General features: G+C 32.6%; 1 protein-coding gene across 7 annotated transcripts in view; it reads right to left on the bottom strand.

Moving 5' to 3' along the window:
• Man1a2 (mannosidase alpha class 1A member 2) overlaps window positions 1–16,838 on the bottom strand; it is a 156,611-nt gene that overhangs the window by 53,751 nt on the left and 86,022 nt on the right. For all 7 annotated transcript variants that reach the window (XM_063256235.1, XM_063256229.1, XM_063256248.1 and 4 more), the window contains 2 exons: window positions 11,146–11,240; window positions 780–903 (listed from right to left, as the gene is read on the bottom strand). In XM_063256235.1, the coding sequence (XP_063112305.1) occupies window positions 780–903; window positions 11,146–11,240 (219 nt within the window). The remainder of the gene's footprint in view (window positions 1–779; window positions 904–11,145; window positions 11,241–16,838) is intronic.

Below are 16,838 nucleotides of genomic sequence, written 5' to 3'. Positions count from 1 at the left end.
TTTCATTCAATTGTCATTTGTCTACTTCTCAGAACTACTTCTAGTCCAAAGAGATACAATCAGCCTGTGGTTTTACTCTTTATTTATGAAGGTTCTCTTCAACATTACTTAATGAAATTCTGAACTTTGCATGGGTCTCATTTCTTTGTGGGAACTTACACTTCTGTTTCTACCACACCAGGTAGAGTTAAACTTTTATAAAATGATACTTTCTTGCCTTTCACACCTGTTGGAGAGAAATGCTGATTTTTAACATCTATATTGATCTTTTGTGCAAAAGTATTTTCTCAAGTAAATGTAGATAGTTAGGACTGGGATACAGCTCAGTAACAGAGTACATGTTTTTAGCATATGCAAGGCCTAGGTGCAATCCTCAGCACGAAAAGTAATTTTTAAGTACACTGTCCTAATGTATTAGTTAAAAAATCATATCATCTGTGAATAATTGGTATCTCCCTTCTTCCTTTTTAATTCTTAAACCTTTTGTTCATTTTTCTTTTCGTGTCTTACCAAGCTCATTAGGAATTTCAGCTCAATGCTGAATAGAAATGAAAACAGAATTTTTAAGAAATGTGATAGTGATTATAATCTCTCAAAGAATAATAGTTATTTTAAATATGTTGTAATTGAACAGATAATTTAAAAGGAAAAAAATAAGGGCCAGAATAATATTTTACTATTATAAATATTTTACTATTAAGCAAGTCTTTGGGAAAACTTTACAGGCAGACACACACACACACACACACACACACACACACACACACACACGGACTGACCTTTTTGTAGTAAACCAAGTCCCCTGTCAGGTAGCTGAGGTGGACAAACTCCATATGCAGCGTACCAAATTCAGCCAGAATGCTGCTGCCTGCAGATGCCCAGCCCCAGTTTCGACCTACTCCACTGAATGAAGGAAAAGAGGAAACAGGATTTGGAAAATAATCTTTTTAAATGTTTAATGAATATGTAAACTTTAAATCTCTTAAAAAGTATTATATCCAACGTAACAGTTTATGTTTAAAATTTCGATTAATAAAAACATGAACAGGTAATACTTTCACGCTTTAAAAGTAAAGACAATATTTTTAAAAGTACGATACGTATTAAGTGCACTTCAGCCATTCTCATCAGCTCCCTTCACACCAGGAGGCTCCACAATCACTTCCATTAGTTTCTAACATACTACTCCACAAGTTTTTTTTATACATAAGCAATCCAAATACATATGATTATTTTTCTCCGTTCTTAAATAAAACTAAACTAATTGTGTTTAGCATTTTACTCTTGTGATACACATCAGGAGCATTTACAAAAATACTTTGTCATTTTTGGTTTTGTCTCTTTTATAGTTGCATAGAATTCCATGATACCAATGTTTCTCACCTGGAATGCCCCATCCCAGGGGCACATGAAAATGTGTGAGGATATATACAGTACCTTGTCTCAAAATCTGCATTGATTATATCACACCCAAAGCTATAAAAGTCTATAATGTTCAAAACAGTATCAAATTAATAAAGAACTGTTCTGTCCCAAAGACTGGTAATGCCTAATGCAAAACTTACATTTTACAAACAGATATAACTTACTTAATCGACCCTCTACTTAATGGGCCCTTACGGTATTTCTAATGTTTTGTCATTATGAAATTTAATAAATAAGTTGTGCACATCAATGTCATTTGTATAGATATGATCTCCATGATATGTTTCTAGTTTTTTTTAGCCTGCTCTATAATTTTTTATTTGAAGTATTACTCTATAAAATAAAAAAACTGGGAGGTATTAAATGATGTTGTCATGCCTCTGTGGCAAGTCTATAGACAGAGCTTAGAGGAAGTTGCCAAATTTTTGATTCCATCATTAACAAAACCTGGTCCAGCTCCTATTGTAAACATGTCTGTTGGTGGCTCATTCTGTCTCTGGAGGAATTCTCTATCACAACTCTTCAAGGGAAAGGTAAAGACTAAATGTAGTTCCTGGCAGTTAGGCCAGAACGTTGGATGATAAGTAATTTGGTGGGAAGGGTTAAAGTTCTGCCTTATGTGAACGAAAAAAATAAAAATAAAAAAATGACATTTTCTTTTAAGAAAGTTAAAGTTCTCCAGAGTCACTAATCGATACAGGCAGATTACCTTGGTTTCAGGCTTTGCATTTCAGATTTACCTTACTATTGAATAATGACACTCTAGGACCTCAGTTGAAAGTCAGATAGTTTATGACAAGGTGCCTTCACTTTGGCAGACTTAACCAAGTTTCTGGTCTCCTCAGTACAAAGTGGCTGTTAAATTGTATCCTTGGCACTTCAGGCTCCTTCTCCAGTTATCTGTTGCATATAAGTTTTATCTCATCCGTACACAGTAGCTGCTGAATTACCAATGACTTCAGGGAAATTTGTGCCTAAGTGTTTGGGGCTCTTCTCCGTAATTTCCTCTTGCCCCGTAATTTCCTCTTGCCCAAGGTTTTGTCCTTCATATCTTGAGTTCTTTTAGTAATCCCAACATCTGACCTTTTGGCTTCTGTATCCCAAAAGACTGGCTTCTACTTCTCTACACCACAATCTAGAACATGCCCACAGAGAAAAAGCCAAAGTTTATGTGGAGGCAACCTGAACACCACAACCGCTAAGGTCCTAAATAAGGTGCTCTCTAAAGCTTTCAAACTATTTTTGTTTGTCTAGTTTTTATGACTGCTTTAGGTAGGAAGGCAGTGTGATAAAAGCTATTAAAGATGGAAACCTAGAATTCTACAGAGTGGAATTCATGGGTAATTCTGGATAGCTAAATCATTCTCTAGGTCTTTTCTTGCTTTTGAAAGAAACTAAAGTCTATAGCCATAGCACCCTGAACATGCCTGATAATCTCTGGAAGAAAGTAAAAATATAATTCTTTTTTCTCACAGCCATTTGCATGCTGCCAATTTAATATGCTGTATTTTAGTGACCTGTGTTGAGAAAACATTAAAATTGTTATCAAGACATATCATCTCCTTGTTTAAAACCCCTTAGTTGCTATTTTTACACTGTCTTTGAAATAATGGAAGGCAAATACCACTAGCCGTTTTTTAAATAGCTAGAAGACAGAATCAAAGAAGAAATATTGATTTATTAACTAAGTTATCCATGTCACAAATAATAATACCGTGCTATGGGAAAAACATTGATAAATCCAACATACAATATTTCTGTCTCATAATAAAGCCCATTTAAATACTGATTATTGTGATGAAAAAAATTAAATAGGGAAATAGAAAACTGAACTACATTCAACTAGCTATGGGAAGATGATAAAATACCAAAAAGCAAACAAATTATAATTTCTGCTACAAATGTAATTTTTCAATTGATCAAAATAAAAGATATAGATATTTAAACATACGTGATTATATACATACAGAGAACCTGAATAACGAAAAATTTGCAATAAATACCAATAAATAAAACAAACAGGCAAAAAACCATGATTTGTCTCTTGGCTGACCATCAGCAATCAGGTTTTTTTGATGTCTGATAAACTCTTAATGCTGTACAAGGTATATCAACCTAAGTGTTCTACAATCATATTAAATAAGTTTGAAAATGAACCATCACAAAACAAGCAAAAAACAAAATTTATTTTTTGTTAATCAACAATTTTAGAAACATGGTAAACTTTTGTTGGCTTACAGTTTTTAGCCAGATAAGGTTGTGATGAACCTTATTTTCATTTCTCTTGGGCATATAAATACTTCAGTAGCATAATTTCTGGGTCGTATACTAAATCTATTTTAATTTTATAAGAATAATTGTTTTTCTAAAGTGGCTATATATTATACCAACACATGTTTATCATAATGTTTCTTCTCACTTTTTCCCAGCAGTTTTTAAGTTTTCTTGTCTGTCTCTATTCAGTGATATGTTTTAGTATTTTTGCTTCTGATTTGTGTGTGTGTGTGTGTGTGTCTGAGGATTACAACATGCACTGTTTTAATTTAGAAAGAATATGTATGCTGGGTGTGATGGTAAATGCCTGTAATCCCAAGACTAAAGAGGCTGAGCCAGGATGATCACCAGGAGTTTGAGGCCAGCCTGGGCTACCTAATGAGTTCAAGGCCAGCCTGAACTACACAGTGAGACCCAGTCTCAAAAAAAAATAAAAATAAAGAAGAATATGCTCATATACACTGCTTCATTTAAGAATATAATAGTATAATGAACAAGAATTCAACTTACAATTTTTTGATCACACAACTTAAACAATTTTTTATTACTTTATAATGGTATAAAAACAGTAAGAATTCAGTAGAAATCATACTTCAAACTTGAATTTTTAATTTTTCCCATGAGATGGACACACAGTCACCAAATAGTATCTCTGGAGTTTTGAGCAGTCACAACCTGCCACAGTTCCCAGTCAGCCCTGCCATCACACAAGTAAACAACTGATACTCTACATAGTGTACTGTGCTGCTAAAGTAGCATGTCTGGTAGTTTAAGATCACTGAAGACAATTCCAACTTATGACATTTTCAGTATACAACGGGTCTATCACATTATAAACTGAGGAGCATTTGTACCCACACATCTTTGTACTACCTTTTATGGTACTATAGTCATTCATTTTCCTTGACATGGATTATAGACCCCACAATGAAAGTTATTTTTTATTTAAAGTCAATTATCTTTTGCGAAAATAAAAAAAAAAAAAAAACCCTCTTAAGACTAAGCCAGAAAAATAAGGCTTTTTTATTTGCTCAAACATTTACTCTTTCCATGACTCTTCAATGCTTTGTATGGGTCAGTCTTTTCATCTGGTTTCATTAAAATTTTAATACTTCTAGTCCTAGAGGCCTGCTAGTAACAAATTCTCTAAGCTAAGAACATTTTTACTATACACAGAATTCCAGATTGACTTTTTCTTTCTGCCCGTGTAAGATGTACTTCAGTACTGGGTATGGAGAAGGATGCAAGTAGACCTGGCTATTCAGGACGGTAAAGCAGGAGAAGCACTTGAGCCCAGGAGTCCTACAGCCAGACCATGCCTCAAAACCAGGTAAGACAGATGAAGAATGCACTGCATTATTTTCTGGCTTGTATTGCTTCTGATAAAAGGAAAGCAATACTTCTACTTTTGGTCTTCTGTATATAATACCCTTTATTTCTCTGGCTAAGATTTCTTCTTCTTCTCACTGATTTTCATGAAAAATTATGCCTTTTTATGTTTACCCTGGTAAATTTCATCAGATGTTAGCATTTGTTGGTTTTTCTAATGATAAAACAAAAAAAAAAAATTGACATTATGTCTTCAAACAACTTTTCTTTCACTGGTCCTGCCCATTACTCTCCATCACTGTTACATCACATTCATGTTAAAAAATCCTATTACTGCCCCATCAGTCACTAAATAGGCTTCTCTTGGCATTTTGTATTTCATTCTGTGCTCTAAGTATGGATAGTTTCTATTGCTCTATCTTTAAGCTCATTGATCTTTCCTGATGTAGTGTCAAATCTGCTATTAAGCTTGTCAAGAGAATTTTTTACTTCACAAAATTCTCAGCCTATAAGTCCCACTTTGGTCTTTTAAAAAAAAAAAAATCACCCCTCCTTGCCCATATTTCCCTTTAAGTTCTTATGCATACGTAACAATAGCTATTTTAAAAAATGCTTTTGTGCATCATCTCTGCTACTTCTGCATCTCTTTTTATTGATAGACATTTCTTCTAATTATGGATTATATCCTACAGCTTCTTTGCACTGTTAATAATTTTTGGTTGGATTCTGGATATTACGACAATACGTTGCTGAACATCTTTCATTTCTTCCTTTATAACAAATTCAGTTTCTTTTGACAGACAATTAGTTTCCAGATTGTTTACTTCTTTTGAGGACTGTTTTTAGGATTTGCCATGGCAAGTCTACAGTTGTGCTCATTATACAGTGGATTGAACTTTATTAAGGCATGATCCTTCTAGAGTATCAATCCAACGCCCTAACTGTTTAAAAGATTTCTTGGTACTTTCTAAGTAATGATCTTATTGAACTCTTTCATACCTTTATTTTTTAAAGTAATCATCTTTCCCCCCCAGGAAACAAATAATGTGATCTATAATTAATAACAGTTTTGCCTCCAATCCATTATCTTTATTCCTTTGTCTAACTTTGTTACACTCATTAAGACCTTCAGTAAAAAATATTTTAAAATGTCTTGCTCTTGACATTAATGTCTCTAGTATTTCATTAAATCTTTGGTTTACTACAGGCTGTACACCAGGCTTTTGTATCACAGTTGCTAAGCCTCCTTGCTCCTAGATTAACTAAATAAAGTCTTCCTCCATCTTTTTCTCCAGTATTTCAGTTTATCTATTTATTTTTTGTGTGTGTGTGTATGTGTGGTTCTCATGATTGATTGAACCTAGGGCTTGCAAAGCATCCTACCAGTCAGCTAAACCCCCACCTCTTTTTCTAGTACTCAAAAAGAAAAAAAAAAAAAAAAAAAAAAAAAAACATAAAAAGTTAAAATATGTTTAAGATGACCTAAGGAATGTCCAGAAACTACATAAATCTTATACTGGTATTGACTGACACAAATAAAATTTAACTAATTAAAAAGCATAGCGCATTGAGAGACTTAGTATAAGAATTTCCCTAAATGAATCTATAAATTTAATACAAACCCAACTGAAATGTTATAGAAGAAAACCAGAGCCAATAATGCAAACTTCATAAGAAAAGAATAAACATGTGAGGAGAGCAAAATCTGAAAACTGTGACACCGAAGAAACTGGTTAAATAAGTAAAAAGAGTTAAAAGAAATATACTACTTGATGCAATAGAAGATACTGTGCAAAACAGATTCACATATGTATAGAAATATTTTTATATTTTATTATATTTAATCATAAAATTATTACTTTAGTGGGAGGGACTGTTGATAAGTAATATCAGAGCAATAATTTAAGTACCTTTTTATAAAAGTCCAATTCGCGAGTTCAGTCCCTAGTACCAAAAACAAAACAAAACAAAACACACCAGACCAGTTAAAGATCGGCTTCTACTCCCCTTATAAGAGAAAGAAGGAAGGATAAAAGGGAAGAAAAAGGAAAAAAGAGAAGAAAAAAGAAGACAAAGAGAAACAAAAAGAAAAGAGGAAATTACACTGAGAAAGGATAAGAGAAAATTTAAGAAAAAATCCCTATAAATAATGGCAAAAAAGATTCCCATCACTAGAAAAGATGTTGTAATACATTGATTTATAAATATAATGGGAAAAAGATATAAAAAGAATGAACACAGTAAAACACCCAGTTTCATTTAAGAAAAATGTATGTAATAGATAAAAGATTGTGTTTTTACTTGTCTAATAAATAAAATTTAAGAGCATTTTCAAATATTACAGAAGAGCTATCCTCACACACTTACTATGAAAATTTCAAAAGACCTATCATATCTTCTTTGGAGGCAGGGCCTGTCAATATAAGAGAAAGGGACACAATTCTATGATCCAGGATTTTTATCAAAGTCATGCCACTGTGCATAAAAATATACATATATGCACACACACATATCCAATGCAATTCCCAACATATTCAGGACACTTTCAGTGGAATCCTTTGACAACAAAAAATTAGGAAACATCTAACAGTTCATTAATAAAAGTTCATATCAAAATTAGTTACACTATTTTTATAATCACATTATAAACTCTTTGAATGATATAAAGTACAGATATGAAATTATTTTCTGGACTCAGTCTCAAGTGAAAACAAGTAAATAATACATCCACACATACAAGGAGATGTGTGCTTATGTAAGTGTATATTTGGATAGATAATGCAGAACTTTTAATAGTGGTTTCCCTCAAAGATTAGGAGTTTAAAATAGAAGACATAGTGCATAATCAACATGTTATGTCAATACACATATACAAAATACATACATTTCTCTTCCCAATTAAAAGAATCTACCTAAATAGAAGAAGAAAGTGAGGAAAGGGAGAGAGGAAAAAAGAGAAAGGAATCTATTTCATTATTGTTTGTGTAGACTACAGAGAAGTTAAGATAGAGTAATAAAATGAAATCTCAGGGCTGGGGATTTAGCTCAGCAGCATAAGCACCTACCTGACAAATACAAGGTTGTCAGGTTGATTCCCGGTACAAAAAAAAAAAAAAAAACAGTACAAATAAAATGAACTTCACCCTTAGAAATGAGTCAGAAAGAAGCTAAGTATGTTTATTTTATGAAAATATAAGGTCATTTTCTTGTATATGTTCCTTTTTCACTTAATACATAATAAACATCCCTTTTCAAAAATTCATATCCAGAATATCATTTCAAATAGTTGTATCATACTTCACTGCATGAACTTCTGTATTTGTTGAATCTTTTATATAAATAGCATCTCTACAAACTTCCTTAAAATAAATTTTTAAATACACTTCACTTCATTAAAGTAAATCTTCTGGAACTGAAATTACAAAATCAGTGGCGAATGTATGTCAAGATTTCAAAAAGCTATTGTCAATCTGCCTCCCAAATTACTGATGTTTCTAATATTATGTAAGCATTCTTTTCTTTACTCATGCCAATCTTATATAACATCATTCTCTTTTTTTGTCAAATGGCTAGATAAAATTTTTTAATACTGAAGTGGCAAGGTTTTTTAAAAAATATTTATCCTTTCTCTTTGTACCTGTTTGTATATTTGGCAGCTTTCTAAACTGATGGGTATTTTTACTGACAGTTTGGAAAAGCTCTTTATACATTAAGGATAACATTCCTATCGTGTCATTATCATTAATGATACTAAAATTTTTCCTAGTTTATTATTTCTTTTTTGCTCACAATATCTTGTAATATCTTTCAATTCAATATGCTTGAAAAATTCAAGCTAGTGGCAATGTAAAAAGATAAAAGGACCCTGGGTGAAAGAGCCAGAGAGGAAATGTCCTTAATTGTGTCTGAGTTTTGCGTATGTTTCTGTCTGCTCTCTGAATCACAAATGAATAGAAATACACACTAAACAGCCCAGTTAAAGAAATGAATTGTGATAGAATTTGAAGTTTTAACTACTACTTTAATGGAGGGAGAAGGGGAATTCAGAAAAATATAACAGAATACAGCTTCCACAACTTTACTTTCACAGTGGTCTTTATACATTCAAAATGTGACCCAACCAGCCTCAAAGAAAGGGATAATCAACTCAGATTAACCCTGAGATGACTCAGAGATGAGAATTACAAAAAATTTCAAGTATCTGTTCTATGTTCCATGCAAGAAAGGTAAATATTTCACAATAAATGAAAAGGTATGAAATTTCAGCAGAGAATCAGAACAACAAATTGCCAAATACAGTTCTAAAAATTTAAAGCTATGAGCTTAAAAGCAGAGTACAAAAATACAGGAAAGAGTGTACCTGAAGACAGATTAATGAAAATTACTGTTATCTGAAGTACATAAAAAAAGGACTGACAAATTTAAAAAAAAGTTTAGGGAATGCCTAGAATAGCAATAAAAAGTTCTAAAATGCAGGTACAATAAAAGAATTTCAGAAGAAAATAAAAAATGAGGCAGAATAAAAACTTGCTAGGAATACATCCTAAACTGGTAAAAAAAAAAATAAATATTAAGGAAAAAAAGCATTTGTAGATATATATAAATCCTATATATTATATTAAGATAACAAAATCTCACCTATCAGAAACAACAAAGGTTAAAATGAGAAACAGCACCTTTAAGGTTCAGGAAAACAAACATACATTAGCTCAGAATTTCACATAGACTGAAAATATCCTAAGAATGAATTCAAAATAGACTTTTTAACAAAGAAAACTGTAGACTCATTTTAACAGCGACTAGCACTGTAAGAAATGCTAAAGTTCTTCAGGCTGAGGTGATGTTACCCCATAGAGGTAATGACCTCAATTTCCCTCCCTCCCCCAACACACACGCAGTAGGTTCTTAAATCTTCACAGAAAAGCATTTCAGGACACATCAGTGAGAGGCACAGGCAGATTTACTAAACAGGAAGAAGTACACAATCAAAAGGAGTGTAAGCAGTTTGAGAGTTAGCCTCACTACAGTTTGGGTCAGGGGTAGTTACGTAATTTGACTCAGGCAATGACACTAGAGAAAATATCAGAAATCTGTGATGAACAAGAATATGTGTGTGCACCGCATCGCTTGGCAGATCCCTAAGTGTAGGTCATGCTACACTTCCGCCAGCTTTTCCTTCACAAAGGAGGTAATTTGTTTTACACAATGGGTGAAATCAGAGAGCAATATAGTTAGAGGTATTGTTCAGTGTTAAATGCTGACTTCTTAATGTAAATCTAAATTCTGTAAATTCTTCATCAGCAATGACTAAAATAATTATTTTTCAAATAGTTGTCACTAATTAACACCTCCACAAATATAAGTGTTTCGAACTTTATTCTAGAGAGCCTAAATACAAAGAAAACAAGTATAATTTTCACATAATTTACAAACTGCAACACAAAGGAAACAATACTTGAAAAACACTGAAGTAGCAAAAATTCCAGTCAGCATAAATGATTCAAATGGCAAATTAAAATGCTAATATCATGCAAATTTTCATTCTATATCTTTAAATTTTTTAGAAAATTAAACAAGGAAAACAAATCATCTACTATCAATTAGCTATCAAATCATCTATCAATCAGTGTTTTATTTTAGAATGAAACATACTTTAAGAGTTCACTTTGACTTTTAAGAGCATACATACTATAATGAAGACAATGCCATGAAGTAAGTCTTTGTTTTCCATCTTGACTTACAAGATCAGCAAGTAGTATATAAAAATAAAAGGAGAAGGAAAGTACTCTAAATCTATTATAGCACTAAATGGAAATTAATAAGCAAATAAAAGAAACAAATATCGATCATACCAGTGCAGAAGAGAAATCTACACTTAAAGAAACAAGTAGTAAAAACCAGAGTAAAGTTAGAGGAGGTGACCTGTTTCAAAGTAAAGAATTTATTTTTAAAAACTTAGAAAATATTTTAAAGCCATATTCTATTACATATATATGAAGAGAAACATAATTAAAGCTTGAAAAGCATGGTGGGGCAGATCATTTGAAATTTCTAAGAGTAAAAAGGTTTTTCAAAATCAGTTAATTCTTCCAAAACAGAAATAATCTAACAGTTTACCTTTTTAGATTCACCATTGCCCAGGGTATCCCTGTAGGTGTATTAAAGGCAGGAAGGAGTTTCTCAGCCAATTGCACTGCTTTAATCTTGAATATCTGAGATTTTGAAAAAAAGAATACTAATGAATTTTAGCCATCAAATATCTTTGCTTACTACTATATCTCACAGTATGCACACCACAATATACTAGCTACAAGGAGGCAAGACAACAAGGATCTTTCATTGCTACCAAAGCATACAGCTGCTAGAAAAAATGCAAACTTGCTCCTGAGAAAAGAAATCCAATACGCAAAACCCAGAAAGTACAGTTAACTGAAATGAAAAGACATGGCTTTGATGTTGGTGTCATTTGTATTTTCACTTGGCAAAAACAGACATTACAGTATGGAATTTTCATTCAAGATAGTCAGGTTTAAATATTAAAATAAAAGGAAGATGTAACCCCATTTGGATAAATGCCCTTGTATGATTGTAAATATGTTTATATCTCAACATTTTCTGTCAAGGTCTAACTGCATTATAATAAAAGAAAAAGTATTTGAGTTCACAGTTCAAGCTTACTTCCTGAGTTGTTTTAACATTAGGTCCTCTCTACTGCTTCCGTAGTAACCAAAACAATAAACTGCTGAAATATGAGTGATTTCCAAACTTTGAAACTATTATCAAGATACAGATAGTAAAATATCTACTAATTTGCTTAGCATATTCCAATAGGTAGTTTGTACTCTACTTTGAAGACTAATTTACAGACTCCAAAATGAGACTGACTCAGAATGTTCTAGGAAAAGTGACATGCTGTCCTAAATGCATCCAGCCTACCCTCCCTCAAATGAATTCCTAATTGATCAATTATTTAGTATTCCACTTTGTCCCTGCAGCACAGTTATTTTTGACAAAATATTACCAAAATTTTCAAGTAATCAGTAGTTAACAGGCTAGAATATATCAAAGTCTGAGTTGGAAATGTATTGAACAAAGCATCCCCACATTACTGGAAGTGGAAAATAGTAGAGAGGAATATGTATAAGTAACCAAAAAATATGACATTAAGGTATCTTGCAAGAATATTAAATAAGGCAAAAAGTACTTTACAGTTTTGCAATTAGATACACTCATACATCTATAATTATTTCCTTCAATATATACTTTAACATTAAAAATGCTACAGAAAAAATTGCAGTAATTCTTAGACTTATCTGATTCAGAAAAGGAGATATAAATTCAGATCTCTTGGTATTCCTTTAAATGTCAGTAAAGACAAGTCACATTCTCTATTTAAACAGTAAAGTCTCTATTTACTATGAGTGCAAAGGCACCAAGATTTATCTAAAACCAGTATTAATGCGATGTATTTCTTAACCATATACTTTGGTATCACACCTTTTTATAAATATAAAATATTAAAATGATAACAATAATCTACAAATATAAACTATTTCAACATAGAAGGCGTTTTAATTTCACAACCAGAATGGGCCAATAGCATACTGCCTAATTTTAACTACCTTGTATAATAAGTAACAGTCAATATGTATAGTAACCAATTATAGTAAGAAAGTTCAAAAACAAAACACCCAAATGCCCATTAACTATTTTCAGAAACAATTTTGAGAGAGACCAGCACATTAAAACATGTTAGTTTTTAGTATATAATATATACAAACAAAATAAAAAAGCAAAATAAATATCCAGTTATGTCCTCCAAATATACAACTCTTTCTACAATGCAATTAGCTAGAAGCTTCTTAAATATCTACTAAGTATTTTGTTCTAAACCAGTCCAACAGTATATATGGTTCCCAGCTATTTTTCAACTCATTTTTGAGCCCTCCCAGAAAAGATATTGTTAAACTTTACACACACGCATGCACACATGCATGCGCACACACAATCTCTAACACACGTCTAACACAGAATATTACATGTTTTCTCTTTCCCTAATATAGAACAACCATCATTTCATCTTGAAGTTGCTTCTTTCATTTACTGTACCATGGAAATCTTCCTAAATCAGTCCATAAAGGGATACCTGCCTTCTTCTCTTTAGAGAGAATTTCCTCTTGTATGGATATACAGTAATATATTTAGCCAGTCTTCCATGAATGGTCATTTCATTTGTTTCTGTACTATGTGATGATGTTAGAAATGGCACAATGTATTCGAGAGTCAAAATGTTCGATCAATCAATATATACTTTTGTACTTTCAGTAAATTACTGATAATTTGTCCTTCCCCAGCAATTTTGGAGTAGTTGTTTTCAAGCATCTTTATCAAGACAAAAGCCAATTCTGATTCCTAAAAGCCGATATTTGAAAAAACTACTCCATTGTCATTTTCCTTTGTTCACTTGTTTTCCATGCCAGGCAAGTACTCTGCCACTGACCTTTATATCTCCAGCCCTCAGAGTCCATATTCTTGATATACCCACACATGCACACATATGCATGTGGAATATATTCTTACATTTTGCATTACATAAGATTAGCTTTTATACTCAACAATTAAATTCCTCAAAATATTTTATTAACTAGAATGTGTAACTTTATATTTTATCTTACATCCTCCTAAATGATAGTTTGGCTAATATAAAATTTGGGGTTGAAAGTTATTTTATCTCAGCTATTTAAAGATATTCTAATGTTTTCTGGTATGTACTACTACAGAGAACTCTGCTGTCAGATTTTTTTTTTTTTTTTTTTTTTTTTTTTTGCTAAGTAATAGGCCTTTTCTCTTTGGTAGCTTTTTAATATTTTTTATTCATTCCTAGTGTCATTTCAAATATTATTATTTCCTCCATTAAAGTCATCTAGTATTACTAGTAAATATTGCTTGGGCCTTCTCCATATATTTTCTCTTTTAACTCCTTATTTCCCTCATTTAATTCTCAGTGTTATATTCAAGATGAATTTTTCATTATCACTATAAGCAGAAGCAACCTTAAAGATATAGCTGTTTCTTAGTACAAAGTAAGGGTCACTGCAAAACAATGTTAGCACAAAGAAACAGAAACACATTCATACCTATTGCCACAGTTTCATAAATGTTGGCAGAAGACATTAGACCACTAGGTCAGACAGAAAAAGAACTATTAGTCATGTAAAACAGTGTCAACTTCATTTGCAACCACTGCAACTGCTCCACTGAGCCTTGGTCTCACAGGGACCACACAGGGCCTATGACAGGTGCCTGCATACACAGTGGATTGTATTACAACAGAAGATAGTAAACTTGGAGAATCTCTGTAATATTAGGCAAAAGCAAGCCTATCTGTACAAGGCATCACTTGATACAGTGAGCACAACCAGGATGACTTGAATACAAGCAATGACTTACTTCTTAGTACTGTTTACTCAGCACAAGTGGACAGGGAAACTCAGACTACATGGCGGCCTGCTTGCCAAACTTTTATATCAGCGCAAACAGCAGGTCATTTCTGTAACAGCAGCTAAATTCTAACACTTGTCGTCAGCATTTGCAAAACCAACCAGTTTCACCACCCTCAACTTTGACTTTAAATAAATCAGAAACAGCATTAACCTGACAGTATGTTCTCATCAGAAGTTCTAGTTTCACCTCTACATCACCCTTTTTCTTTATGTTTCTAAGTTTTAATTAAAATTTCTTCCTTCTGCCCTTCTGTTTAAAGCCAATACTACAATATATTCAGAGTATTCTTTTTAATCTACCATTTAATTAACAATTTTATGCTTAGTTAATAATTCATTATGTTAAATTCCCTCTGTTCAAAACTGGATGAATTCTCTTTAGTAACTCTAATAATCTATTATAAAATACATATTTTAAAATCCGGTAAAGGTAAAATGTTTAAATCACAAGCAGTTCTATCTTGAATCAACCACAGTTAGTTCTCCATATCTATAGGTTTTACATATGTGTATTCAACTAACAAAAGACAGTTAATGGAAAATACGTGAAAGAAGACTGCATTTGTACTGAACAGGCAGACTCTGTCTTATGATTAATTCCTGAAACCATGTCGTATCATACTAATTTTTATAAAATTATTTTATCATTATCAATTTCCTCCCTCTAGTCTTCAATCTACTGTCACATGGCTTCCCTCTCATCATTTCATTAAGTGTGTTTTGCTGAAGACTAAGTCAAACATTTGTGCAAGAACATTCCAGTCATTACTGACCGCTTCCTCCATAAAAGAATTTCTTCCCTTGTGTTCAACAATCCTACACTCTCTGTTTCTTCACCAGCTCATCTTCTTCTACAAGCCTTTGACACTGTGGCTGTGGATGACTGATTCTAGGCCCACTTCTCTATCCAAAACTGTCTTGGAAATTTCATCTTTATTTTCAGTTATCAGCTACATAGCAACTGACTCCCAAATTTATGTTACTAGTTCATTACTGAAAATAGCTCCAAAAGAAAAAAATCTTAGGAATAAATGTAAGTAGTGACAAAAGGTCTCTACAATGGAAAGAATTAAAGGACACCAAGAAATAAAAGGATACCCTGTATTCACAAATTAGAAAAATCAGCATTGTTTAAATACCCATAATGCCCAAAGAGATCCACAGACTCAATACAATCTATATCAAAATACCAAGAACAGACCTAGAAGATTAATTCTATGATTCAAAACCACAATTCTTTTAAATGTAGCTCCCAATTCCTTTGAAATAATTTCTATCTGTCATCTCTACAATCATATTTTACTCCAAATAACCATTATTTCTTGGCCAAAATAAGACAAAACTAGCTGATTGGATGAATGGATACACACATACCCATACACTCAGCTGTAACTGTTGGTATATAAATTGCTTTTACCATGGAAAATATAAAGCATACTTTTCCTGGCTAAAGTATATGGGATATGTTTATAGATTCACAATATTCTACAATAGAAAAATTAATTTTAGTAGTACACAGAAGTGATGGCGAACCTTTCAGAATTTCCAATGATATAAACAGCCCACTGTAGTATATGTGCCATAGGTTTGCCACCAGATCTTTTCTCAAGTATTTGCTTCTACAAACGGTACCAGAGTGACATATCTTTCTAAGTGTTGGTCCATGTAGCTACCTTGTTACTTTCAGGTAACAGATTTCTAGAAATGGGTTGTTAATTCAAAGTATTTCAAATTTTAAGCGCTTAACCTGACCCAATTACATTATAAAATGTAACGATTTGAATTCCAACAGTCTATCATATTGAAGTGTAGGCACTGTATAGTACCTAAATTACCCTCAACAGGACTTTGGAGGTCTAATTGGGCAGAGAATATGTAAGAGTCTATTTCAGGGACAAAACCAGGGAATCATCAGATAGTAGATAGATCACTTAGGCTATCTCTTTTCACAGCTTGTGACCTCTTCAAGAAATACTCCCTCTGCTTTTTTATGAAAGCTGTCATTCTATCTGTCTGACAAACAAGAAACTTCATTCTGTCTTTTACCATAAAGCAGCAGCAAATTCCAGATAATCACTTTTCCAAGCCTCCTTCGTAATTAAGGCAGCAACAACTAGCACCTTAGTTTTGCTATTCAAGAATACTCAAATTAAGCTGAAAAGCAGCATCTAGGGACACAGATAGTAGAGAATCCATTCAGCCAAGAGGTGGTGTACAGTTTCTCTAGTGTCTAAAACCTTGGAAAATAGTTTCCAGTACCAGCAGGATAACCAGTGCAAACTGCAAACTGTGTGCAGTAACATCTGC

The sequence above is a fragment of the Cavia porcellus genome, unplaced genomic scaffold (assembly GCF_034190915.1).
Source record: "Cavia porcellus strain 051 isolate PalLab524CR breed Dunkin Hartley unplaced genomic scaffold, mCavPor4.1 scaffold_1, whole genome shotgun sequence".
In the NCBI taxonomy this organism is placed as follows: domain Eukaryota; kingdom Metazoa; phylum Chordata; class Mammalia; order Rodentia; family Caviidae; genus Cavia; species Cavia porcellus.
Note: the sequence above shows the minus strand (reverse complement) of the source record. Positions and strands in the feature narration are given on the sequence as shown.